Raw genomic sequence first — 27,268 nt, 5'->3', positions numbered from 1 at the left:
AGGACTACTGGCTCTTGGTTTTGAGTGACTGTATTGCCACAGGCTTTACTTTATACAAAGCAACTAAATTAGCCAACTGCTGCACGGATGTGGCTGGATGAAGAGGGTAGAAAGGGCGTATGGGGGTGTGCTTCCGCCTACTCCTTGGTTTGGTAAAGAATTGGCCCGGTCATTGCAATGGAAGAAACAACACCCGCTTCCCAACAGTCCCTGAAGAGCAAGCTAAGTCAGCAGCACTGTTTAGAGGTAGAGCATCGCCAGCTCCTGGTCTCCCCCACTCCTGCCAGTGGTGGGGGTGGGAAGGTGTTTTGGGTGATTTAAAGCAATTTGAAGACGTAGAGCTCTGCAGTAATAGAGTGATGTGGATGAATCTTTACTCCATACAATTCTTATAAATGTTTACTTAGCATCTAATGTGTGCTGACCACTGGACTATTCATTGGGTATACAAAGATGGAAGATACCAACCAGGACTTACTTGCAGCTCAATGAGAAATAGATTTGTTCACAGATAAGGTGGACCTTGCTGATGTGGTCAGTACTGGAACCAGGGAGCGAGAGGTGAGGGGCTGCAGGAGCAAGGAGGAGCGGGCACCTTATCTTGCCTGGGGAGGCCGGCATGGAGCCTGGGACATTGCCCTGAAGGAGTGGGGGGTGTCAGACGCCAGTCAGGGAAGGACCCTCAGGGCAGAGGGAACAGCCATGCAAAGCCCAGGGTAAGGGCCCACCAGACTGAAGCAGCGTGGGTACTTGGGTCCCCCCTAGGTGGAGCTCAGGTGGGGATGCAGGGCAGGCTGGAGAGGGGAGTTGGAGCAGTTGGTGAAGACCCCTGCTGTGAAGCCTGATTACAAAGTGGGGTGTACTCCTCGCAGAGGACCTGCAGGTTCTAATGAAACTCAGACATGTGCTTTGGTACAAACAAATTCAACACATGCTGAGTATCAACTGGAGAGCAATGTTGCTGTTGTTGTTTAATTTGTTATAATACAGCAACGTAGGTTTTCTATAACACAAGAGAATTCTCTGGTTGCCCCCCAGTAAACTTCTGGGAGATCCCAAATTGTCACGTAGTCTTTCCCAGAGCTATACCCTCCTAGCAGGAACTACTAATGATAAGTACAGTTACTAAGCATCAGTGAGCAGCTTCTGACTGTGGGCAGCCTGTTTTGCTGGTTTTGGGGAGTGGTGGAGATTGCGTATTTGGGGTTTGTTTCTTTCATTTGTTTGTTTGCTTTGACCAGTCCTCTTGTCAGAGGGTTTTTAAATGCATTGTTTCATTTAACATCCTTTTGAAGTCCGTGATTCTAGAGGACACTCAGGTCCCATGACGCCCAGTGGCTTCTCAAGTTTCTGCTGTGAAGGAGCTGATCTCAAATTCAAGGGGGTAAAGCGCATAGGAGGCCCTCCGGGACACTATCTACCTTCCAACAATGAGTGAAGGAAAGCCATTCCTAGAAACTGAGCACCTAGTCTGCACTGGTCCCATTGATTAGTATGTTACATGTGTGCTCCATGGGTCCTCGTTTTGATGCTGTGATGTAGGTTTTATTAGGCCTGATTCCTAGTGGGGAAACTAAAGCTTTGGGGACTGGCTGTCCACTGTGGTCACTGTTACCTCTCCTTTCCCTGTCCCGCAGGTCAGGGAATTCCTGGCGCTAGGACTTCACAGCACTAACTCTAGAGGGCGACTCTGAGCTTATTGAGAGCCTGCCCAGGGCAGCCCAGAACACCAAGCTCAGCTGGAGGCAGCTGGTTTGAGAAAAACCAATTTCTCTTTCCAATTTTAGAACTTCTCACACTTTAATGTGCATGTGAATTACCTGGGGATCTTGTTAAAATGTGCATTCTGATTCTTTTGAGCTGAGGTGGGGCAAGAGATTCTGCAATTCCCACTAGTTCCCTGGAGATGATGGTGCAGCTGGGATATCGTGTACGGCGGTTTGAATAGTGTGTGTTTGAACTCTAAACCTTCACTGGGGGTCGCCCTTTAGGTGGACATCCAGCAGGCACATAGCTGTCTCCTGGTCCCCCTCTGCCATGCCGTGAAGCTGGACACAGGGTTCAACTCTTCTCTGCCCGGTCTTTTCTGCAACAGTGCACACAGAGCATCTCTCCAGAGGTTCCAGGAGCCTTGGCAGCAATACCCAGCCTGCCTTCCTATGGCCCGTCCCATGGAATGGGAAAGCTTCTGGGCCCAGTGAGACCTCACCACATGTCAGGATCACTCTTCACAGGGACTTCTTCTGTAACCACAAGGCCCCGTATGGGGGAGCCCTTCTCTGACTGATCTTTTGCTTCGCACATCCTCCCGTACAGAGTGTGCTGCAGGAAGCATGGAAACCAACACAGGGACAACTCTCACTGTCCTGGTTAAAAGCTCCTGCTAGTTCCTGTTCACCTGCAGGATGAAGGCCTGATTGCTTAGGATGGAAGTCAAAGCCATGGACATATGATGCTCCTCTCACCTGTCCCTGAGGTGCCCCGGCCCTCCTGCACACCTTGTATTTCAGACCTTCAGGGGGCAAAAACAGTATCTTTCTGCAAGCTATGGCCTCTGCCCGGACTATCCCATCTCACCTTGTTTTTTTCCTGACACAATCCCCATCAGCCTGCAAAGCCCAGACCAAAGGCTGACTTCTCAGGAAACCATCTGAGATCCTGGGATCTGAGAGCTCCTGGTGAGCTCCTGTGTTTCATGGTGCCGCGCTCCATCCCAGCCATGGCTCAGTTTAGTTTAAGGATTTGTGTTACTTTGTTTCTGCTCCACTAAGCCGTGAATTCCTGCATAGAAGGGACTGAGTTCTATTTATATTTGGAGGCTGTTACGAAAACATACTAAGCGTGCTAAATATTTGCTGAAGCAAAACTGCAAAACGCCGTCTCCAAATAGCACCAGGTAGAGAATAGATCCCAAAGTAATTATCAAACTGAACTCAACAAGATGTTGGATTTCATTTTTCATTGATAGAAAGTCTCCCGGAACAACTTGAATTTTCTTTCATCCACGTCACCCTTGGTCCAAAGTCATGTAAGTGGATGCACTTGCAGAACTATTGCTATGCTGTTGTTATAGAAATCCTTGAACATCAGAAGGAAAAATAAATTCTCAATGAAGGGGGTATTAAGTGAATCCCATGCCAGAAGTCTCCAGGTATATCCTGTGAGTTTAAAGAGTTTGATACATGCAAAGTTTGCAGGAGGTTCCTCCTGTCTTCTGCAAATATATATTGAAGCGAGTTGAGCAGACGTGTGAGCATGCTGTTGTAATACATGCAGTGGTACAGGGGCCAGCTTGCAGCTCTACACAGCACGTAGAGGGGTTAATGAGAGGCTGCATTGCTTGGCAACTAAACAGAGCTTTGGAGCTGGACTTCCTGGGTCCAGACATTGCCTCCCACTTACTATCGGTAATCTTGGGCATGTTGCTCCACCTTCAAGTGCCTTAGTTACTCCATCCATAAATTAAGAGTGATAATATTAGATTTATGGGTAGGATTACTATAAGGATTAAGTAATTAAGTACATTAAAATTTCCGTAAAGCTCTTGGCGCACAGTGCCTTGTAACTCTCAATTGTCAGTGTTGCCATTCTTATTCTTAGACGCCCCCCCCTTGTATATGTAGGAGAGGGCACCTGGATGGATGGCACTGAACTGAGATCTGAAACAGGAGTGGACATCGCAGGTGTGTGTGTGCCTGAGTGTGTATGCACACAAGGTGTTGGGGAGGGATTCTGGATGAAGATGAGGACATGCATGAAGGCAGGGGTTGTGACCAAGCAGGGGTTTGCAACCCTGGCTGCCCATTACAATCACCTGGGAAAAATTTACAAAGGTTTAATGTTTAGGCCACACCCTCAGAGAATCTGAGACAGGCCCAGACATTGGTGGACTTATAGCCTCCTAGTGATTCCGATGGGCAACCATAATTGAGGACCAGTGAGAGAGCGCGGTTTGTTCATGGAATGTAAAGCAGGCTTCTCTTGACTTAATGTCTATTGACCTTGAAGATGTAATGTAAGTATCACCTCCTCCAGAAAGCCTTCCATGACCTTTCTACAGTACTCAGTATATATCTCTTGCACAGTAGTTTACCAGTATATTATAATTATCTAATTAAATAGCTATAACACGATCATACACCTCTTCCTGGACTGTATGCATTTATGTTTGGCTCCCCAGAGCTCGGCACACAGCTGGGACAGAACCAGCACTCAGTTGGCAGAGCAAGGGAGTAAGGGAGTGAACAAAGGTGCTTGGTTAGCACCCAGGTGACGAGGGTGAAAGTGTGGCAGGCGTGGATGGCAGGGCCTTTTTCCAGGGAGTTTCAGCTATGACAGCTCTGGGCTGCAGCTGCCTCCTTGTTAGTATAAAGGGCCTCCTCGGTCTCTGGAAAAAACCCTTCCAAGCTTGCCATCTGTGATTGCACAGGCTCGGGCATCTGTGGAGTAGAAAAGTCCTCTTGTGGCTTAATTAGAAGCTTCTTTGACCTTATCTAAAGCCATTTCTATAATCAACTTGAGGAAACATAATCCTCCCAAAGACACATTTAATGAATAGCTTTTCTTTTTTCTCTTGTTCACTCTGGTGGCGGAGCTCAGGATTCGTGCTGTGTTTGCTGGTGCCACTGTGGTGGCAGCGTGGTGGTGGTGCTGTGAGTGAGGGAACAAGGAGGCCGGGAGAGGCAGTCTGAGTTCCGGAGGCCTGGGACACCTCCCACGGACACCGAGCCACCTATTCATTTTGTAAAGAGTCACTGACCCCCACTCTCTATCAGCTGTTGTGCTAGGGGCTGGGAATACTTAGAAGGCTAAAGCTCAAAATGCAGGCAAACAGGGATGTAGGAAGTGAAGCCAGCAACATGTGGGTGGAGGTGCTATGAGAGGTGCCCGTGCAGGTCACGCAGACGTCAAGAAGGATCTTAGACTTACACGCGGAGCATTGGAGAAGGTTCGGAAGAGTCATCAGAAGCAATATGGACTGTGTGTGGACTCTCTGAATTTAAAACAAAAGTTGAAATTATTTAGAGAAAAAAAAAAGAAACAAGGAGACACAAAATTGGCTTCTGAAATGGTTACCTGGTAGAGGACAGACAAGTCCAAAGTGATGAAAAGAAGAAGAAAGGAAACTGGAAGGTGATGGGGGAAGGTGCGCAGGGAGACCAGCAGCCTGAACAAGGGCCTGGGATTGGAGAGGACCAGGTGTGTGTGCAGCCCACTGCCAGCAGGTTGGTATGGCTGGGAACGGGAGTGCACTGGGCCAGGATGGGAGGTGGGCAGAGGTGAGGTGGGGGGCATTTTCAGGAGCAGTTATGCCACGTGCTGATGCAGAAGGTTGGGTCTTATTAGTGAGAGGCACTGGTTCAAGAATCTATATAGAAGTCACAGTTCATCCAAAAGCCTCACTCTCTAGCCAGGAGGTTTTGCAATGACTGACCCTGTCCGCCATATTCCCCATTCAACTTTCACTTTTCTTTTCTTCTTTATTTTTTTGAGATGGAGTCCCACTCTGTCGCCAGGCTGGAGTGTAGTGGTGTGATCTTGGCTCACTGCAACCTCTGCTTCCCAGGTTCAAGCAATTCTCCTGCCTCAGCCTCCCGATTAGCTGGGACTATAGGCACCTGCCACCATGCCCGGCTAATTTTTTTTTTATTTTTAGTAGAGACAGCATTTTACCATGTCGGCCAGGATGGTCTAGATCTCTTGACCTCGTGATCTGCCTGCCTCAGCCTCCCAAAGTTCTGGGATTACAGGTGTGAGCCACCATGCCCGGCCCCAGTTTTTACTTAACACTTTTGACCATGATGTATGGGAATGGGCCAAGAATGGCCATTCCCTGTTTGACCCCTGCCTGCCCCAGAGCCAGTGCTGGAAGTAAAGCTTCCATCAGAAGAAAATGCAGGCGATTCCCTCATTTTGGGGTTTCATAGCTTGTGTCATCATCACAGACTTATCTTACCTTTTGGAAGAAGTAGCTCAGAGATGATGCTGTGGCTGAATGATGTTCCGTATCTGGAAGCAAGTCATCCATGATAAAGCAAAAATATGCAACATTTAGAGAACCTTACTGTGTGCCAAACTCCTCCTTCCCTCTTTTTCTTACTCTTGAATGTCTCACTTTACCCAGTTGGTATCTATCTAGCACCAGTCTTCAGTCTAAGAATAGCAGAAGAAAATTCCAGCATTTCAAGCTAGGCATTGGACTTGGATCTCCTCATATTTTACATCCAAAAGCAGTAATTTGTTTTGCATACTCACTTTACAGATGGGGAAACTGAGGCACAGGGCAACGAAGAGAAAGGAATGGGATTGGATGTGGCTATGGCTGTGTGTCCCTGGTCTATTGTGCGTAGTAGAAAGCTCCGCGGCACTTTTAATTGTTAACTCACATTAATGAGTGGAAATATCCACCATTGAACAAAGCTCCCTATGGACAGAGACCCTTTCTTGTTCATCTCTGAGTTCTCTCTTATTCTAAACATGTGCCTGGGATTAATGCTTGAATAAGTGATGAAGCTTAGAGGTCAGTGACAGGCTTTGGCAACTGGCTTCCTGCCATCCTCAGAGATGTGACCTCTCTTCTCACCTCTCCAGAATTTGAGTTACTCCCCCAAAAGATGGTTCTCCCGGTTCTAAACTGTAGCTATCTAAAGCATTTCTGTCCAAAGGGTCTTCTCCCAAAGCCTCTAGGCCCTTTCTAGTCTAACTCCTCTACATTTTAGTTAATGTAACCAGGAATCTCCCGTAAGAAATGTGGAGTGAAGCCAGGTGTGATGGCTCATACGTGTAATCCCAACACTCTGAAGCAAGTGGATCACTTGAGCCCAGGAGTTCGAGACCAGCCTGGGCAACACAGTGAGACCCCGTCTCTACAAAAAGTTGTCTGAGTGCAGTGGCATGCACCTGTAGTCCCAGCCAGAGGTTGACATTGGAGGATTGCTGGAGCCCAGGAATTCGAGGCTGCAGTGAGCCACGATCACACCACTGCACTCCAGCCTGGGTGACAGAGCGAGACCCTGTCACTAAAAGAAAAACAAAAACAAATGTGGAGTAGTGGGAGGAGGATGGTGGAGAAAAGCTATGGAGCACCTATCGTGCATGAATTGCCTCAGTCCTCAGGTGCTTTGAGGTTACAGAGATGCTGTCTTCTCTCAGGATGTTTTTTAAACACTTACTATGCGAAGGTGACATGGTGATGTGGCTTCATAGTCATACATCCCTCCCATTGAATCCCTGCTGTATGTGAGGTTGGGCATTCTTTTACTGACTTTCATTTCACTTTCTGTAATTGGATGGCCACAGTAACTCTACCAAAGGGTATCTGGCAGGATTAGATAGGGAGCACCGTCAAATGCCTAGTACTCTACCTTACACATAGGAGATAGTGATGATTGGAAGTTATAACTGCTGTGAAGTACTGCATCCAGAATTTGATGGGATACAGAGTAGAGTCCAGTAGATGGATCTGGGGTACCTTGAAGAGTTTGGGGAGAATGTGAGTAAAAGGTTTCCAGCTGGTGGCAACTGTGAAGACGTCATAAAGCAAGTGTTGTTGGCTCTGGGCATTGAAAAGTAGGGTGAATTGAGTTTTGTGGTGATGGGATTAGAAGGCTTGGATAGAAAAGTTGAAAGGGGATATCCATGATAAACGAAGAGAGAGAGAAAATATTAAAGGTGCAAGATGTTTATGGAAATCTAAGAGTAAGCTGTACTCAGAACATACATGAAAGTAAAATGAAATGGAAAAGATATACTGGGACTAGGTAGTGGGCAATCTTGCCTGCTAGACTAAGGGCTTTGGATGTTTTTCTATAGATAGGAACTACCTCAATAATTTGTTGTTGCCATTGCTGTTTTAGCTTCCAGATCAAACGAGATAACATGATCCTATAGTACTATGAGTTGTAATATATAATACTACAGATGTACAGAGAAAGGAGAGTGCTTTATTGAAAACAGAAAAGTCAGTAAAGACTTCAGGAAGAAGACTGCTCCTGACTTCATGGAGTCAGGAGCCTTGACTACCACCTTTTTTGCCTCTCCAGATGTTGAACAATCCAGAGAAGATCGCTGAGCAGATAAGCAAGGATCTGGCCTGGCTCACATCCCACATGATGGCCCTGTGGACCCAGTTCCTGGACACAGTCACTCTGCACTCCCAAGTGACCACTTATCTCACCCAGGAACACCACACCCTGAGGGTGAGTGGCCAACTGCTGTGCATTCTCTGATCACATGCATTTGATTTCTTTGGAGGAACCTTTATGAGAATTAGATCAAGCATTGGGATTGGCCTCTAGATCTTCATGCTTTCCTGTCTCTACCATGATCGTGCAGGGTGGCGTTGTGAACTTCCTTAGCCTCTCAGGCCTTTGCTGTGTCATTCATAGAATACTTGCCTTGGCAATCTCAGAGGATTTCGGAGCCTATCACAAGAAATATTAAAAGTATTTTGGCAAAAGTGCTTTTCTTTTTTTTTTTTTTTCTTTGAGATAGTGTCTCGCTCTGTCACCCAGACTGGAGTGCAGTGGTGCCATCTCCGCTCACTGCAATCTCCACCTCCCTGGTTCAAGCAATTCCTCTGCCTCAGCCTCCCGAGTAGCTGGGATTACAGGCTCACACCACCACACCCGGCTAATTTTTTTTGTATTTTTAGTAGAGATGGGGTTTCACCATGTTGACTAGACTGGTCTCGAACTCCTGATCTCAGGCAATCTGCCCGCCTCAGCCTCCCAAAGTGCTGGGATTACAGGCATGAGCCACCGCACCAGCTGAAAAAGTGCTTTTTAATGTAAGACGTTGCTCTCTGTGTGTTTCTCTGCCACCAGCTTAGGTACACATGGTTAGGTGCTGATGCATAACTAAATATGCTGGTATTTAGATCAACATCTAGTTAGAGCAAGATGACAAAACATATGAAGAGCAGAGTCCACAAAATGTTCAGAGAACATACATGACTGGGTTTGGGAATTCTGTTTCATCTGCATTTATTTATGGACCCTGTTCACAGAGGTCTTATATTCTAGTAGAATAAATAAGACCTCAAGTTAAAAACAATAGCAAAAGCAATGCAAGAACAGAGTCATAGACTGCATTCACGTGTGTTCATAAACCAAGCATGGGCTAAGAGCTCTGAAGGAGAGAGATCAGTTTGGAGGAATGTGAAGACTGTTGATTCAGAACCTGCAGGTCAGGGGCCTGGCTCTCCTCCTATTAGGAAATATCATTCATCTTTTGGAGCCTCAATTAAAAAAAAAGAAAGTGCAGGTAATACCTACCTAAAGAATTGAACTGTTTACATTGTTTTATTCTGCAGGTCCGAAGGTTTTCTGAGGCCTTCTTTTACATGGAGCACCAAAAACTTGCAGTCCTGACATTTCAGGAGAATCTGTAAGTATCCATTGCATGCCCACTCCATCCCTAAAAGCAGCCACCCAAGACATGCTGTTCAAAGTTACTCTTCACTTTCTCGCTGGATGTGAAGGAGAGATGTCTGCCCACCTCTGCACTTTCTGTCTGCATTTCCTCTGCAGGCAAAAGAGTCAGACAGATTGCAGAGTGGGGAGCTGGCAGGTGGCAGAGAAGGTCACCAGCCAAAATTTTCTTTCAATGAGTATCATGGTTTTGTAGACAGAATCAAGGCACCCTAGGTCCCTGAAGACAACTGTGCTGAGTCCTCTGCGAAATGAATTAGAAGCAGGTGGTGTGGCCTCAAACTATGTCAGAAAAAACACAGAATTCGCCTGAGACTCTGTGGTAGCTATGAAATGCATTTAGCATTAAGAATTAAGTCTGAACTACGTAATTAGGAGGGCTGATGAATTGCTAAGTTTGCCTCCTTCCAGAAAAAAAATTGAAAAGTACTCAAGGCAGTGAGAGGTTGATGGAGGATGAGGTCACTGTCTCATAGATTCCCAGGTGAGTGGGAGCAGAGAATCTTCCAATATGCTTTGTCCTCTGGTCCACAATCCAAGGGTTTCTTTTTGCTTCCAAATGATATGTTCACCTCAAACATTAAATGTGGATGGAAAGATGCTTGAGATGCCATAGCAAAAATAGAAGGAGAAACACATGAGACCCATCCATCACTCAAGACGGACGTGGAGACTTTTTCACCTTTCTCATTAGAATCCTATTTTCTCCCCACAATTCATTCTGTTTGGAAAGTACAATGACATTCACGGCTTGTCTCATGGATTCTGCAAGTAAGGGGGTGGCACCAAGGAAAGCACAGCTGCGTGTTGAAATGACAAGTCTAAGAATTTCTACGGTCATTCACTTACTCATTAATTCTTTTATCCCAGTGGCCAGCTAGAGCTGGGAGAATATATTTTCTAGAATTAAAATCAGAGAAGAGCTAATCTGACAAATACAAACATAACTGTGAGGGTCACTGAGAAAAATATTGCATATCAAGATCCCTGCAGGAAATCTTCTTTCCAGAGTTACTGCAACAATAGGTAAACCTTAGATTGTGGAGCCATGGTTGCATTCTCAAGCAGTGTGAGCACACACAGAGGAGACAGACTCAAAGACAACTGCTCTCCTGGAAGAGCTTTGCAACACTGACCCCCTGTACAAACCACAGATGACCCAGCACTCAGATTACACGGGTTCAAGACCCTGTTCCTGCATTTATTAGCAGTTGGTCCTTGAGAGAGTTATGTTTCTGTCCTTCTTGTTTTTTTCTCACCCCCATCCAGTCTCAGCTTCCTTATCCACACAGTGGGTAAGACAGCAATTGTGAGGACATAATGGGCATGTCCATGCACATGGAACACACGGAGTTAGCCACAGACTCTGCTCAGAAAATGTTAGACGGTGACTGATGAAGTAAGCGAATGTGTATTGTCCACATAGGAGTGGAAATACAGCAATAATATAGTAAAGATGCTGTATACGTGGGTCATTCATCCTAGTGAGGAAACAGGCAAGACATAAATTATATAATTTCAAGTTTTGACAAGTGGAAGAAAAAAGCAAGATAAGAACATAGAAAATGAAGAGAAATGGGGTATGACTAGTAATCTCAAAATGTTTAACCACCAGCTTTCAGAAGAGAAAAAACAGACAAAGGACAAACTGCCTTTCGTAGTGTTTGCTGATTTCTTCTGTGCAAATGTTTTCACAGTGGCCAGTTTCAAGCTACCACTGTGCTATCACTGAATATGGAATTGGGAAGAGATGTGCACAGTTAGCTCTTGCAAACCAGTGTGAATGGGCTCCAAGGCAACACTGAGTAGAAGAGAAAGTCTGTTTTAGCCAAAGCGATAAGAAAAAGTCTTTTTGAAGATGTGACATTTGAACAGTGTCTGGGGTTACCGCAAGCCACGCCATAACATACAAGAATATTGTTTAGGTAGACAGAATAGTTGTCGTAAAGATTCTGATATGGAAACACAATGTGTTTAAAGATCAGCAAGAAGGCAAGTGTAGCTAGAATAGAATGAGAAAGTAAGAGAGGGGAGGGAGGGAGGGCCAGAGGGCAGTAGGGACCAGTCCATGTGGGGCCTTGTCAGCCAGGAAAAGACTTTGGATTCTGTACTGTGATAATTATGGTTAATGCTTTTGTTTTTCTTTTACCAGCAAATTACTATGGGCCTTGGCATTTCAAATCTTATATACACGATTTGAAATCTTAATTCTGTAACTTGTAATGCTTGTGACATCAAACTAGTTACTGAATCTCTTATATCTAATTTTTTTAGGTGTAAAGGGAAGAGTCCTTCATTCAATAACTAATGTATTTAGTGTTGACTGTGTTATTTAGGTCTTCACTATGTTGAGTGCTGGATATTCAACAGTGAATAAAACAGACAAATCCACTATCTCATTAAGCTTATATTTTGGTGATGGAAGGCCTACAAGTACATAGATATGATATGCTAAGTGGTAAGGAGTGCTATGGGGAAACATGCATCGCTGTGAGAGGAACAGAGAGTCCTAGTTCATGAATTGTCACAGAAGGTCTGCTGGAGAAGGTGATGGTTGAGTGGAGATCTGAATCAGATGGGAGATGGAGCTCTCCAGATCCCTAGGAGATTGTAATGTTTATCCTCTGAGTGACTTTAGAGATTAGAGAATGTTGTAAGCATTCAGTAAATAGTAGACATTAACAAAAAACATAAATCATAGACTAAGATAAGCGAGATACTACTCAGGAGAAAGTAAACTTTTTGCCAGGTCATCAAGAATAAGAAGAGCTGTAAAACAGAGGGAGAATTTCATTTCAGACTGAGAAGATTGCTAGAGAAAAGGTACAAAGTGCTGTGAAGAGAAGTGAGGCTTACTGTGAGATAGTGAAGAGGGGCTATGCAGGGCTGGCACCTGTGCGTTAACGTGGTTCTGCACACCTGGAGGTCAGAGCTGGAGAAAGGTAGTCACCCCGGGGAGGTCAGGCTGCTTACACAAGGCAGCAGCACACTCACAAATCAGGATGGACATGAGGCAATGTAGATGACGGCACAGGTGAAACTCAGCTGTCAAGACCCATCTTGTTTGAGCTCAGATTAAATTGTGTTTCTCAAACGATGGGTCACAATCGTTTAGTGGACAGTGAAATCAACCTAGTGTATTTGGAACAGTGCTTCTTAAATGAAATAGGATAGGATAGGAGGGAGTAGGAAAGGACAGGGCAAGGCAGAATAGATGGTGTGAGGAAGGACTGTTTGCTGAAACTTTTGCTTCAGTGTGTGTGTTTCTCGGAGTATGTGATTGCACTGGGTTGCCATGGAAATGAAGACCATCTTTTGCCGCGGGTCACAATTTTTAAAAAGTGTTAACAAATGATCTAGAATTGACCAGTAGCAAGGGTGTGTTTTATTGTTCCTCTTCTCTGTTTTACCAATGTCTAGCTAGTGCTTTTCACACAGCAAAGAGGTATGGGGTGAAAGTTTGCTGAGGAATGAATGTGGAAGTGGTGATGGAAAAGAAGGTCTACACTGATGTATCCATTTTCATAACAATAGCAATGAGACATCACTCTGACTTTTGCATTTCCTGTGTTAATTGTAAGTTTTAACTTTTCAAAAGGAATTCATTCTAAGAGATGCTATGTCCATAGGGTTGACCACAATAGGCATTTTACCTGGTGTAGGCATTTATTCATGGTGCTTAGTCTATTGAAACTACTCTGATCAGAAACTGAGTGCGTTACATGCTTTGGCTCGTTTAATGTTCACATGAACTCTATGAGGTAGGTACTATTATTCTCCCCACTTTAAAGAAGAAGAAACTGGGGAAACCTGGGCTCAGAGAGGTTAAGTAACTTGTCTTAGACCACACAGCCAGCAAGTGACACAAGCATGGATCTGTTGGAGCCCAGAGGCCACACTCATAACCTCCTTGCTTTGGCTTCTCTGTGCACTGTTGAGCCATCATCTTAAAGAACACATGATAAGAAATAAAGTAAAATGCAGATTTTTGAACCTCTAAAACAGAAGTGTTCTTATGCTTTCGCTCTGTATTCCTGGAGTCAGGGTTACAGTCCGACAGCATAAGCTCAGACTCAGGTAAACCTGATGTTGAAACAAAAAGGAGATGAACCAGGTCCTGTATGTTTCAGGAGACTCTTTCCCTATGTGCCACACAGAATACCCCAAATAAAATCCAAGGATTCTGCCTGAATGCTCAGAATGGGAGTGTCTCTGCCTACTGTGCAAACAACTGGTTTCCAAGCAAAGCCCGCTCCCCTAGAGTGTCATTTAGAAAGATGAGGAGGTGACCATGTGCTGAACAGGGGCCATGCACGCTCAGACACAGGTGTGCAAGGCCGACCTATGCAGGCTGCATTCCTGGCTTGTCTCTCCCCACTTGTGTGGCTTCTGCCATGGGTGAGGCAGGGGAGGAGTGGGCAGGGAGGGGAATGGGAGGTGACAGTTTGAAAAGGCAAAGGCAGAGTTCAGATTCCTGTTGGGATCCTCTTGATGATAAGGAATGAGGATTTCTTATTTACTTAATGCTACCCTTAGTTGCTAATGTATTTATTTACTCAGCTCCCTTTCTCCTTCCCTTCCTCCCTCCCTCTGCATAATTATTCGTCATCCATTATATCCAGGAACTGATCTGGGGACTTTCTATACAATGAATTAAAAAGCTAACAAGGTAGACAAGGTCTCTGCCCTCACTGGACAGACAAGACCATAAATAAATTTGCAAATAAGCAAGAAAATTAAAGATGGGGCTAAAGAACCGGGTAATAGAAAGTTCCTGATTTGACCAAGTAGGACCAGTGGCTCTCTAAAGTAGGGTGTTAAAGAAGAACAGTTCAGAGAAGGTGACATTTACACTCACTGAGGTCTGAGGGTGGGAAGCAGCCCAGGAGGACAGTGCATTACAGCTGGAGGTAACAGCCAGGGCAAAGGCCCTGAGGCCAGACACAGCCTGAATGCTGCACCAAAGATCTAGGAGAACGTCAGTGGGGCTGGAGGGCAGTGTGTGAAGAGGAAGGTGGAGGAGTTACAGTGATGGCAGGGGTGGGAGTCATTCAGAGCCTTGGAGAGTCAGAAATCAAGATTCACTCCCAGTTGTGCTAATAATAAACTCAACTCCAACTCCAACTCCACATTCTCCCTGCAGTTTGCTTAATTCAGAGAGAAAGTTGTTTTTCCCTTTAAATATTGTTCAAATATTGTTGCCTTTAAATTGACCTTTCTCAGCCTATCCCTCTTTATTCTCCACAGAACACCAGAAAACACATACATGTAAACATGCATGTGTGCGTGCAGCAATAACATTCCCATACATGCACCATGCATGCACCCAGCTACGCTCATATGCACACACATGCACACCTCCACCTGTATAAACACAGATATGTCCATGTAAACACATGTGCACTTGCATACACTCAGGAAAACATACATGCACACATGCCACACCCATAACCACACGCCTGCATACACCACACATGTAAAGAAACCCACTCTCTCACGGACTCCCTGCCTGGTCAGAATGATCATTCTAAAACACAGATGAGGCTGTGGCCCTTCTAGGCCTATTGGTCTTCACTGCTTCCTCATTGCCCACATAGAGTCCAGACTCAAAAAAGGTGCTCGGGACCTTCCTGCTGCAGCCTCAGCCATCTGAACCACTCTTGCAGAGCTCCCTAGTTCCCTGCATGTGCCATGTTGATTAATTTTATTGATTTAACAAGTATGTTTTAGTCAAATACTGTTCGCTGTATGGGAGGCATTGTCTAAGGCACTTGGGATATACATCATTGAACAAAACAGCATGTGTTGGAAGACAGGTGCTAAACAATAAGCATTATGAATCGATCAGTTATGCAGCATGATGGAAGGTGATAGGCATTGTAAAAACACAGAGCAGGGTAAGTGGACATCACAACTGCCTTTGGTTGAGCTGAGTGGGGTGGATTGTGGTGTTTCCTAACCGTGATCTTTGCCATGGAGGGGAGAGCATCCCTGCCTGGAACACTTCTCCCTGACTTGCTTCAGTCAATTAGCACCTGGTAATTTTTGTTACCAGGATCTGTTTTTTTCAGTATTCTCCAGAGAGACAGAACCCATAGGATATACATGGAGAGAGAGAGATGAGAAGAAATATATTAGGACAATTGGCTCAGTTTATTGTGGAGACCAAGAAGTCCCATGATGGGCCTTCTGCAAGCTGGAGGACCAAGGGAGCTGGCAGCGTGACTCAGGCCAGGTTGGAATTCCTCAGAACCAAGGAAGCTGGTGGTGGCCAAAGGCCTGGGAGCGCATGGAGTGCAGAGGGTGTTGTTGAGAGTCCCAGAGTCCAAGAGCTGGAGAACCTGGAGTTCTGACATCTAAGGGCAGGGGAAGAGCATTCCAGACCCAAGAGAGAGTGAGAGATGAATGTGCCTTTCCTCTGCTTTTTATTTCATCCAGGACCCAACTAATTGGATGGTGCCACCCACATTAAGGGTAGATCTTCCCCACTCAATCCCACAATTTGCATGCCAGTCTCCTCCGGAGACACCCTCACAGACACCCCTGGGGCAGCCCAGTCATTCTAATCCACACTAAACCACCTACATTTCCCTTTCAGCAGAAGCATTGAGAATAATCCATGCAGTGTTTAAGAATGTATAGTGCTTTACCAGCTATATAGGGAATCACATAATCCAATCATGGTGACATCCAAAATCAACCATCACAAATCCACCCCTTGTCAACTTGGCACCCATTCGCGTTTCTTAAACCACATTTAATCTTCAAATAAAGATAGTGGGCCGGGCGCGGTGGCTCATGCCTGTAATCCCAGTAGTTTGGGAGGCCTAGGTGGGCAGATCACCTGAGGTCGGGAGTTCAAGACCAGCCTGACCAACACGGAAAAACCCTGTCCCTACTAAAAATACAAAATTAGCCAGGTGTGATGGCACCTGCCTGTAATCCCAGCTACTTGGGAGCCTGAGGCAGGAGAATCGCATGAACCCGGGAGGTGGAGGTTGCAGTGAGCCGAGATCGTGCCATTGCACTCCAGCCTGGGCAACAAGAGCGAAACTCTGTCTCAAAAAAAAAAAAAAAAAAGATAGTAACAGTGTCTTAGTTACAACTTGCATGACACAACTATCCTGCAACTTCCTCCAGACAGCCACACTGCACTGGCTGTGCATCAAGTTTAAGGATGGCAGGGAAGCTTCTCCCATGAGGCCTGCCTAGCAAAACCTTACAGTTGCCTATGGTTGGGTCTGAGAAGTCATGCACAGGATTCTGGCCTAGAGCCAGACTCCTCAGTTTCCTGCAATCAGAGATAGGCGCTGATTCCTATGTACCCTTTAGCATTTTCAGTCAGTTGTTCAACACTTTCTAGGCATTGTTTTAGGTACTTGGTCACATTCATGAAAGCCCTGTGCTCAAGAAGCTGCATTTCCCTAGATCACAGCCTGCATAACATAACTTAGACCAGACTCTCCCACACCTGTCCTGCTATATTGCTTAATCGCTTGTTTTTTTCATGAATGTTGGCTTGTTCGACCTAAAATCAAGCTGCAATCCTCTAGGTGTACTTCCTAGCCTGTGCACACCATCCTAAGTTCACAGGTGCTCAGCATATTTTCTAATAAAACCAAAACTGGTCCAGAAGTTCCAGATTCAGAAGGTGGCAAAAGGTACAGAATTGAGTGCAATAAAACTCCATTTAAACACTCAGATAAGAATATTTAAAGAGTTAAATATGCTGAGAAGAATATTTAAAGAGTTAAATATTCAGAGAAGAACATTTAAAGAGTTAAATATTCAGAGAAGAACATTTAAAGAGTTAAATATTCCGAGAATTCAGAGTTATGAAGTTGTAGCAGCCTTCAGGGCTTTGATGAAGAGAAAATAACCCTTTCCTTCTATTGTGGTGGGTTAAGATCCAATTGAAAAATGAGAAGGAAACAAAATATACATATTTAATATGTATATTAAATAGATATGTATATGAAATCATAGTTAATATGTAAATTCACTGTGTATATTATATGAAATATACATACATAAACATTATATATTTCCATACGTTTATCTTCATTGCATCTGTTACTGAGAATGCTGAGTTTGAGAATTTGCTTTGAGTCTGTGCAGAGTTTCACAGCTACAAAGCTCTTCTACAGGCAGCTGGTCTACAAGACTGGAGAAGGGGGGCTTCCAGAGGCTGAGCTGCTCCAACAAGAGTGATGGACAGACACACATAAACTAGCTCTGCAAGCTCAAGTCTTCCCAAAACTCATAGACTCCGTAAGGCTCCTCCTTCCCTTGGGGGAAGAGTGATTGAGTTGGCATGGAAAAAAATGATGAAATGTTCATGCTTTTTCCGTTATAGAGTAAAATAAACTCTTCCCCTACTGTAGAAACTTGATGAGAAGGGAATACACACTTTCTACCACCCCAGCCTTCGAATTAGGAATGGTGATTATCCCAAACTCTGGAATTGAATTCCTGTTGATGGAAGGATATATATGTCATAAAGAAAGAATATGGGACATTTTTTCTTCATCTTACAGGGGAAACCAAAAAATATGGCGCTTGATCTAGGGAAATTTATACCTTCATCCAGGATGCCACTGTCCATGTAATAATCAATAGAAAAGGTATTTTAGATAGGTTTTAATTCAAATATGCCAAAATATGACCAGATCCTAAGTGGTCTAAGAAGTAAGAAAAGAGTAAAAGATACATACATTTACATTTTTTTCAAAATGCTAATTTAAAATTTCTAAATTTCTAGTCATTTAATTTAAAAACTCAGCTTGCTTTCCACTAATATGGTATTTATTATATTCCACTAAAATGGTTGATGATAAATACTCTTGTCAAGTTTCTGCTAATCCTACAATCCGTGTCCTCTAACTTCAGCACCTCAGCCAGTTCCAAAACAAAGCAGACTATGGCTCTGGGGGCTAAGTAGGTGGGTGGAAGAAAAGGATGATGGGCAGACAATTGCCAGAGTCAGCTGAGAACCGAGTATTTTCCTGGGATTAGGAAGAGGGGGCAACAGTTTGGAAACCTCTGACTCTTCCCTGGACACTCACCCTGCCATGTGCTCCCCAGGATACAGACGCACAGCCAGCTGTCCCTGGATATCCGGAACTCGGAGTACCTCACCAGCATGCCCCCGCTGCCTGCAGAGTGCCTGGACATCGATGGCGATTGGAACACCCTGCCGGTGATCTTTGAGGACAGATATGTGGACTGCCCTGCGACAGGTTTGTCTGTTTTGTTTTGGAAAGACTCAATAATAAGGCTTTCCAGTGGGATTCTGACAGTGGCACAGTTTGTTTATGTCCCAGCAAAAGTGAGACCAAATTAATGAAGGATTATGTCAGTTCATAGAGAGGAAACAAAGTAATGGTTTGAAATGACTTTGTTTCCATGAAATAGACAAACAGATCTAACAAAATAACCATGAAAGACTTCCTCCCTGACTCCTTCTGGAGTGGAATGATACGTAGTGCTTCAGCGTTTTCACCTGCAAAATAGGGACCACAGCCTGCCCACCCCCACACCAGAGTGACATGAAAGTCAAATGAAGATTCTTTCTTATCTCAAATGTGCCATTCAAACAAATATGATTTCCAGGTGAACTTTAAAGGCATTGGGCCAAAGGCTGGGCGCGGTGGCTCGCTCCTATAATCCCAGCACTTTGGGAGGCCGAGGTGGGCAGATCAACTGAGGTCAGGAGTTCAAGACCAGCCTGGCCAAAATGGCGAATCCCCATCTCTACTAAAAATACAAAAATTAGCTGGGCGTGGTGGCGGACACCTGTAATCCCAGCTACTTGGGAGGCTGAGGCAGGAGGATCGCTTGAACCCAAGAGGCAGAGGTTGCAGTGAGCCGAGATCACGCCATTGCATTCCAGCCTGGGCAACAAAGCAAGACTACATTCCCCCCAAAATAAAAAAAAAAATAATAAAAAATAAAGGCATTGGCCATTTGGGCCACTGTCTGTATGGAGTTGGCACATTATCCCCCTGTCTGCTTGGGTGTTTTTTCTCCAGGTATTTTGATTTCCCCCCACGGTCTACAGCTGTGCACATTAGATGAATTGGTGTGTATACATCATCCTGGTCAGAGTGAGTGTGGGTATGTGTGAGTGCGCCCTGAGATGGGATGGTGTCTTGTCCAGGGCTGAGTCCTACAATGGGATGGTATCTTCTCCAGGCTGATTTGGTTTCCTGAACCAACAGGAAAGGGTAAAGTATGGAAGCACTCAGCGAGCTACCATATTTCTGATTGATTGTGAACTACAGGTTGGTAGGATGTGCTCCTTACAATTTCACTTTGCAGACATTTATTCTTTGATCTAACCCACCACCACTACAACTGCCGTCACTCATCGAGTCACCAAATACTGGGAAAATCATTATTTGTTTTTATTAACTGTTCTTAAATGTATGTATATCTCAGATTTACTTCAGGGTTTAATATTAGAAGTGTTTTAAGTCTTTAAGTTTAGTGATGTTTTGGGGATTAGAAATGTGCCATAGGAACTTAGCTCTTGTTTATATCAATTAGCCTATGGTAAAACTGGTTCTGTTATACATCCTTTTAATTGTGTTATATGTCAGTGTTTCCAGCAACCTACTGATGATGTTAAATGAGGACTTACCGTATATGGATTAATAGATGAATGATTCATTTCAGGGAGAAAAGATCACATGTTTGTGTGTATTGTTTGTGTATATGTATCCAGAGTGCAACCTGTTTTGCTGCTTTCACACAGAGTTTGTTAATGGACTGAGAGGTCAAGTGAGGAGTGGGCAAGAGGTCAAGGCTCGTTTCTTGTCCTGCCCCACGGCCCTGCTCCTGGAAACCCAACAAGCTAAATTGTCCTGTGTCCCTTCGAGGATCAGAAAAACATCAGGCTCTGTGCTGGAGGTTTTGGGTGTTTTATCTCTTTAATCATATAAACAACCTCACAAACTCAATGCCACAGAGAAAATCTGAGGCACTAAGTATAAGAATGTATTAAAGATCACAAGGCTTATTAAAGCCGACGTTCAACGCCAACTCTGATTTCAAAGTCCGTGCTCTGCCTTGCTGTCTGTGCAAGTTTTAAATCATCGTGTTTAGGTGACCGTCATTTAAATGATGCTTTAAAATGGCTAAATTTCAAAGATTCTGCTACCTGAGACTTGTAGGATATTTTAAAAATCCAGTGACTTCCAAGGGCAGTGCAACCTTGCAAATATACGGTTATTTGGTTCTCAGCTATACCCTGACATCTAGTGTCAGTATAGTGTATGGCAGTTATAAAGTGTACAGGCCAGAGAGCCTCCAAACCAACTGGTCAAAATAAGTTTAAAACATGACACTGAGACGTTTTCTTCTGTGAGGTGTGTGTGTGCATGTATGTATGTGTGTTTGCATATATATGTATGTGTATGTATGCATACGTAGGTATGCATGTATATTAATATGTAAGTGCATCTTCATTAGAGTTATATGATTTAACTACAGAGAATCTGAACTGTTGGAGAAGAAATTTAAATTAATCGCCCACTAGCAGATCCTCTAGTATTATCGTTATTAGGTTTTGTTGCAGATTGTCTTCCAGTCTTTTTTTCTGCACATATTAACATACATTCTTGTGAATATGAATCTCAGTCCCTCAACTCACAGGTGAAGTTACAACACGTATCTCTATTTTTTTAATAAATTAGTTCCCTTGGCCAGTCACAGTGGCTCACACCTGTAATCTCTGCACTTTGGGAGGCTGAGGCGGGTGGATCACCTGAGGTCGGGAGTTCGAGACCAGCCTGACTAACATGAAGAAACCCCATCTCTTCTAAAAATACAAAATTAGCTGGGTGTGGTGGCACATGCCTGTAATCCCAGCTACGCGGGAGGCTGAGGCAGGAGAATCGCTTGAACCTGGGAGGCAGAGGTTGTGGTGAGCCTAGATCCCGCCATTGCACTCCAGCCTGGGCAACAAGAGTGAAACTCCGTCTCAAAAAAAAAAAAAAAAAAAGTCAATTAGATAAATAAATAAATTCATTCCCTCTCTGCGCCTCCATCCTGCAATATCAGCTGGAAAATCAACCTCAGTCTTTCTGGGGCTTCTCTGCCCACTCCTTTCTCACCACCTCTCATGTCAGTGCCCTGGAGTCAAACAGCAACAAGAACATGGTTGCAGAAGATCTTTCTAGGATTGTCTGAACGTGCGGTTCCTCTAATCCATTGGTTATCCATATTTTTGTTGTGAATCCCAAAAACCTGAGATAGGTCTTAGTTAATTTAGAAAGTTTATTTTGCCGAGGTTGAGGACATGCACCCGTGACACAGCCTCGGGAGGTCCTGACGACATGTACCCAAGGTGGTCAGAGCACAGCTTGGTTTTATGCATTTTAGGGAGACATGAGACATCAGTCAAGATACATAAGATGAACACTGGTTCAGTGTGGAAAGACAGGACAATTCTAAGTGGGGAGGGGGCTTTCAGGTAATGGATAGATAAGAGACAGATGGTTGTATTCTTTTGAGTTTCTGATGAGCCTCTCCAAAGGAGGTAATCAGATATGCATTTATCTCAGTGAGCAGAGGGGTAGCTTTGAATAGAATGGGAGGCAGGTTTGCCTTAAGCAGTTCCCAGCTTGGCTTTTCCCTTTAGCTTAGTGATTTTGGGGGCCTCAAGATATTTTCCTTTCACAATGTCATATTTTAGGACCAGCCTCTCTTTGCAGCTTCTGTGTTGAGCTTGAGGCTGGGACTCCGGCACAGCGCAGGTGCACTCATCTTCCTGGAAGAACAAAGGCAGTCAGTCTCAGAGGCGGGTCTCTCTTCTTCAGGCTTCTCTCCACGGACCTCTGACATGAGCCTTCTCTATCACCCAGACTACTTTTACAGAAATATCTGTACCCCTTCTCCAAACTGGAAGCTTTTCTTGAACTCCTTGATCTCTCACAAAGCATTTTGATGATTTTTTAACCCCAGATCAAAAGCACGAGTGATAAAGAACTATTTTCTCTTCCCTCAAGAACCCAGTGACCTTAATACTATGCCTTGCCATGACGTTATCAGATACAATTATATTCCATTCTTCTAGTGTAAGGAAAAAAGGGAAATAAAAGATTTCCATTTCTATGTTAAAATAATAGCATTTGCTGGGCATGGTGGCTCACACCTGTAGTCCAAGCTTCTTGAGAGGCTGAGGTGGGAGGTTTGCTTGAGCCCAGGAGTTTGAGGCTACAGTGAGCTGTGACTGTGCCTCCTGTCACTGAACTCCAGCCTGGGTGACAGGTGAGACCCTGTCTCTAAAAGGAAAAAACAACTAACGAAAGCCATAATAGCATTTGTTCATGGTCTGTGACAATAGCATTTGTTCATGGTGTATTAGTATGTTCTCATGCTGTTGATAAAGACATACCCGAGACTGGGTAGCTTATAAAGAAAAAGAGGTTTAATGGACTCACAGTTCCACGTGGCTGGGGAGGCCTCACACGGTGGAAGGTGAAAGGCACGTCTTACATGGCAGCAGGCAAAGAGAGAATGAGAGCCAAGTGAAAGGGTTTTCCCTTTATAAAACCATCAGATCTTGTGAGGTGTATTCACTAGCACGAGAACAGATGGGGGAAACTGCCCCCATGATTCAATTAAGTCCCACCAGGTCCCTCCCACAACATATGGGAATTAAGGGAGCTACAATTCAAGATAAGGTTTGGGTGGAGACACAGCCAAACCATATCACATGGCCTAAACATGTGCCATGTGCCAGGCACTCTGCAATATCTGTCTTTGTCTCTACTCCCCCAACACCCACACCATGCCTCTCTATCCCGAGACAATTGGGAGGTTCGCCTAAAGCCTGAAGAGTTAGCCAGATTGTCAGATTGTCTGGTTTTGAGTCTTTCCCCCTAACAATTATTAACCGTGTGAAATTGGGCAAAAGGGGTTGTAATTTCTCCTCCGAGGGATTGCTGTGACTAGTGGATTGATCAGTCCATAAAACACTTAAAAGAGCAACTGGCATAAAGGCATTCTGAATGCACGTTAACTAACACTATTCATTAGTATTTGACTCTAAATCCATTCTCTTTCAATTAGATCTTTTGCTACTTTCATTTTTCTATAGTTGCAATAGTGAAACTAATTATTTGCTATTTTGGCAACTGACTTACTTTCTGCACTTTCTGTTTCCTGTCTTAACTGTCTGTGACGAATCTGATAAAATTTTTTTTTTCATTCCAAGAATCTATGACCTGTGGTATAAAGACCAGATGACTCATTTATACAAGGCATTCAAGTTTTTCTATGGCGTGGGTTCTCTCTCTCTCTCTGACTTCATACACCCAATACCTCACTCTTGTTCCATCCACGTGGGAATGAACCAAAGCTGGAGCAGAGTGTGCCCAGTCTTCTGGGCCTTTGCCCGTGCTGCTCCCTGTGCTTAGTGTGGCTCATTCCCACCTTTTGTGAAGAAGCTCATTTCATATTCCCCAGCAGTCCCATTCTTTTTTTATTTTTTAAAGACTTTTTAAAAGAGATTTTAGGTTCCCAGTAAAGGAAAATAAAGAGGAAGGTACAGAGATTTCCTACATACCTCCTGTGCCCTCACATGCATAGCCTTCTTCATTATCAACATCTCCTACCTGAGTGGTGCCTTTGTTACAGCAGATGAACCTCTACTGACACGTCATTATCACCCAAAGTTCCTAGTTTGCACGAGGGTTCCTTCTTTATGTTGCACATTCTATGGGTTTGGACAGACGTATAATGAGTGACGTGCATCCACTCTTATAGTATCATACACAATAGTTCCATTGCTCGAAAAATCCCCTGTGCTTAGCCTATTTATCCTGTCTTCTCCCCAGTGCCTGGCAACCACTGGTGTTTTTACTATCTTCATAGGTTTGCCATAGTCCACATTATTTTGGCAGAAGAGATAGCTGTATCTGTATATGTTTCCCAATATTTTGCAAATCCCTTAAAGGCAGAGCCTGGTTCACTGTTATAACTAGTACTCACTTTCCCTCCTCCTAAGCCACTTCCTATTATAACTAGTACTCACTTTCCCTCCTCCTAAGCCTCTGCCTAGGATAGGGATTTTTCACATAGAATATGTCAAAGTACTGTTTGTGGGACTAAATGATATTGAAGCAAATTTTTTCAAACCAATGCAAACAATAATGAGCTTATTATTATTTGTTTTGTTGGAATTCTGTTCTATTCTCAATTCATCACCTATGTACTAGCCATGATGCTAGCCTTGGGGCTATAGAAATTCACAAAACACCAACTCTTCTCTCTAGACTTGACAACAGATGCACAAACAGATCATAGTATGGCAATAGGATATATCACACTGCATGTAAGTAGAAGGGAGGCTCGGAATTTGTTAGAGAAGGTCTAACTTGCGGTAGGTCGTGGGAAGGGTATTGTAGAGAGAGGCAAGTTTGTTCACAGTTGCTTAAGATGCAAAGAATGTGCCCTGGTAAGGAAGAGATCCGTTATTTCCTTGCTGCAATCATAAACTTCATTCAAAGGCATCATGTCTTAATGCTTCCTGCAGTTAGCTATGTAGTGTCTCAGTGGTTTACTTCATGGTCACATTCAACAGTGATTGCATTGATTTAACTTCTACTAAGACCATGTGGAGGATTTAAACTTTTTAAAGAAAATAAAAATCCAGTCCTTTTTTTTGTTTGGTGTATATGTAAATTGAATAATATGTCACACGACTATTTCATGACAGCCATGATACAGACAGACATGAGAGGTTATTGTTTTTGTCCAGTTACGAATTCTTAGAAGGGAGGGAGGCAGAGAGAAAGAGAAAGAGGGAGAGAGAAGAAAGGAAAGAAGAGATAAGAGATTGAGAAGAGATTGAACGAGATAATGGCTTACCTAAGTAAAAATAGGAAAAGATCATCTTTGGCTCCCCACCATCTGATTATGAAGATCACAATGGTTCTGGGAGCTTTCTTGTGGTCTGAGTGCCACAAAGGTGAGTTTCTCTGAATAGAATTCAAACTTGGCAGTATTTTTCTGAGAAAGTAGAAATCTGTCTTCCCCAGGTGTAACATCATCTTGTATCATAACTCCACTTTGATTTATGACTGTAGAGCATGAAGTTTATTTTGAATCTTCCCATTGTAGAGTTGAGCAAAGTGACCTCTAGTAGGATAATAGCTTATCTAAGTTCCATAGTTGTCCAAGGTCTCGTCTCTGGTAAATGGCAATGTCAGAATTGAAAATCAGGCTTTTCTGGCTCTAAAGCTGTCTTTTACTCTGTAAGTATTGTGCATAAGATGGAGAAATGCTTTGATATTTACAAATGGGAATTATTACACATACTTTGATAAGTTAAAACTTAAAGGATGACAGGTTTTGACAGCTTTTTGCTTGTGCAGTGCAGTTCTGACACTAACTACCCAGTGATCAAACTTCACCATCTAAGGACACAATCCTTGATGAACTTGACCTTTAAATATCAGACACCAGGCTGGGTGTGGTGGCTGACGCCTGTAATCCTAGCACTTGGGGAGGCCGAGGCGGGTGGATTGCCTGAGCTCAGGAGTTCGAGACCAGCCTGGGCAACATGGTGAAATCCCATCTCCTCTAAAATACAAAAAAAAAAAAAAATTAGCTGGGCATGGTGGCATGTCCCTGTAATCCCAGCTACTTGGGAGGCTGAGACAGGAGAAACACTTGAACCTGGGAGGTGGAGGTTGCAGTGAGCCAAGATGGAGACACTGCACTCCAGCCTGTGCCACAGAGCGAGACTCCATCTCAAAAGAAAGAATAAATAAATAAATAAATAAATAAATAAATAAATAAAACCAGACACCAGCTCAGGGGTTCCCAGGCCACCCATATACTGAACAACTGGCTATAAATTGTGGGTTTCCATAAGCCTTCAGGTTCAATAATTTGTTAGAATGACTCCCAGAACTCAGGAAAGCGTCATACATTTGATTGCATTTTTATTATACAAGTAACATCCAGTCAAAAAGGAGATCCATAGGATGAGGTCTGAGGGGTCTCAGACATAAACCTTCTGTGCCCTCAGGACTTACCACCCCCCAGGCACACCAGTCTGTGTCATCACCAGAGACACTCATCTAAGCCTCAGAATTCAGAGTGTTTATCGGGGGTTAATTGTGACCAAAATCAATCTCCAGGCCACTCTTTCCCAGAAATCAGGCTAGTTTTACTTGACTGAATGTCTTAACTCTCTAGTCACATGATTGGTCTTTCCAGCATGGCCAACCTCTATCCTGAACTAACTTATTAGCATATAGTGTTTAAGCATGCATCATGAGTCCCTGGTTAGCATAAATTATCAAGACCCCATAAATACCAAAGACACTCTTTATCATTTGAGAAATTCTAAGAATCCAGAGAGTATCTCTTAGGAATTAGGAATGAAAAAAATTCTTTTTTTTAAAATTATACTTTAAGTTCTAGGGTACAAGTGCACAATGTGCAGGTTTGTTACATATGTATACATGTGCCATGTTGGTGTGCTGCACCCATTAACTCATCATTTACATTAGGTATATATTGCCTAATGCTATCCCTCCCCCCTTCCCCAACCCCACGACAGGCCCTGGTGTGTGATGCTCCCCACCCTGTGTCCAAGTGTTCTCATTGTTCAGTTCCTACCTATGAGTGAGAACATGCGGTGTTTGGTTTTCTGTCCTTGCGATAGTTTGCTCAGAATGATGGTTTCCAACTTCATTCATGTCCCTACAAAGCACATGAACTCATCTTTTTTATGGCTGCATAGTATTCCATGGTGTATATGTTCCACATTTTCTTAATCCAGTCTATCATTGATGGACATTTGGGTTGGTTCCAAGTCT

General features: G+C 43.9%; 1 protein-coding gene across 4 annotated transcripts in view; it reads left to right on the top strand.

Annotated features, from left to right (window-relative positions):
• The window catches only part of FAM135B (family with sequence similarity 135 member B), a 364,542-nt gene that overhangs the window by 310,512 nt on the left and 26,762 nt on the right, over window positions 1–27,268 (top strand). For all 4 annotated transcript variants that reach the window (XM_019032899.4, XM_063709528.1, XM_055348039.2 and 1 more), the window contains 3 exons: window positions 8,043–8,198; window positions 9,314–9,387; window positions 18,516–18,670. In XM_019032899.4, the coding sequence (XP_018888444.4) occupies window positions 8,043–8,198; window positions 9,314–9,387; window positions 18,516–18,670 (385 nt within the window). The remainder of the gene's footprint in view (window positions 1–8,042; window positions 8,199–9,313; window positions 9,388–18,515; window positions 18,671–27,268) is intronic.

The sequence above is a fragment of the Gorilla gorilla genome, chromosome 7 (assembly GCF_029281585.2).
Source record: "Gorilla gorilla gorilla isolate KB3781 chromosome 7, NHGRI_mGorGor1-v2.1_pri, whole genome shotgun sequence".
NCBI classification, from domain to species: Eukaryota; Metazoa; Chordata; class Mammalia; order Primates; family Hominidae; genus Gorilla; species Gorilla gorilla.
Note: the sequence above shows the minus strand (reverse complement) of the source record. Positions and strands in the feature narration are given on the sequence as shown.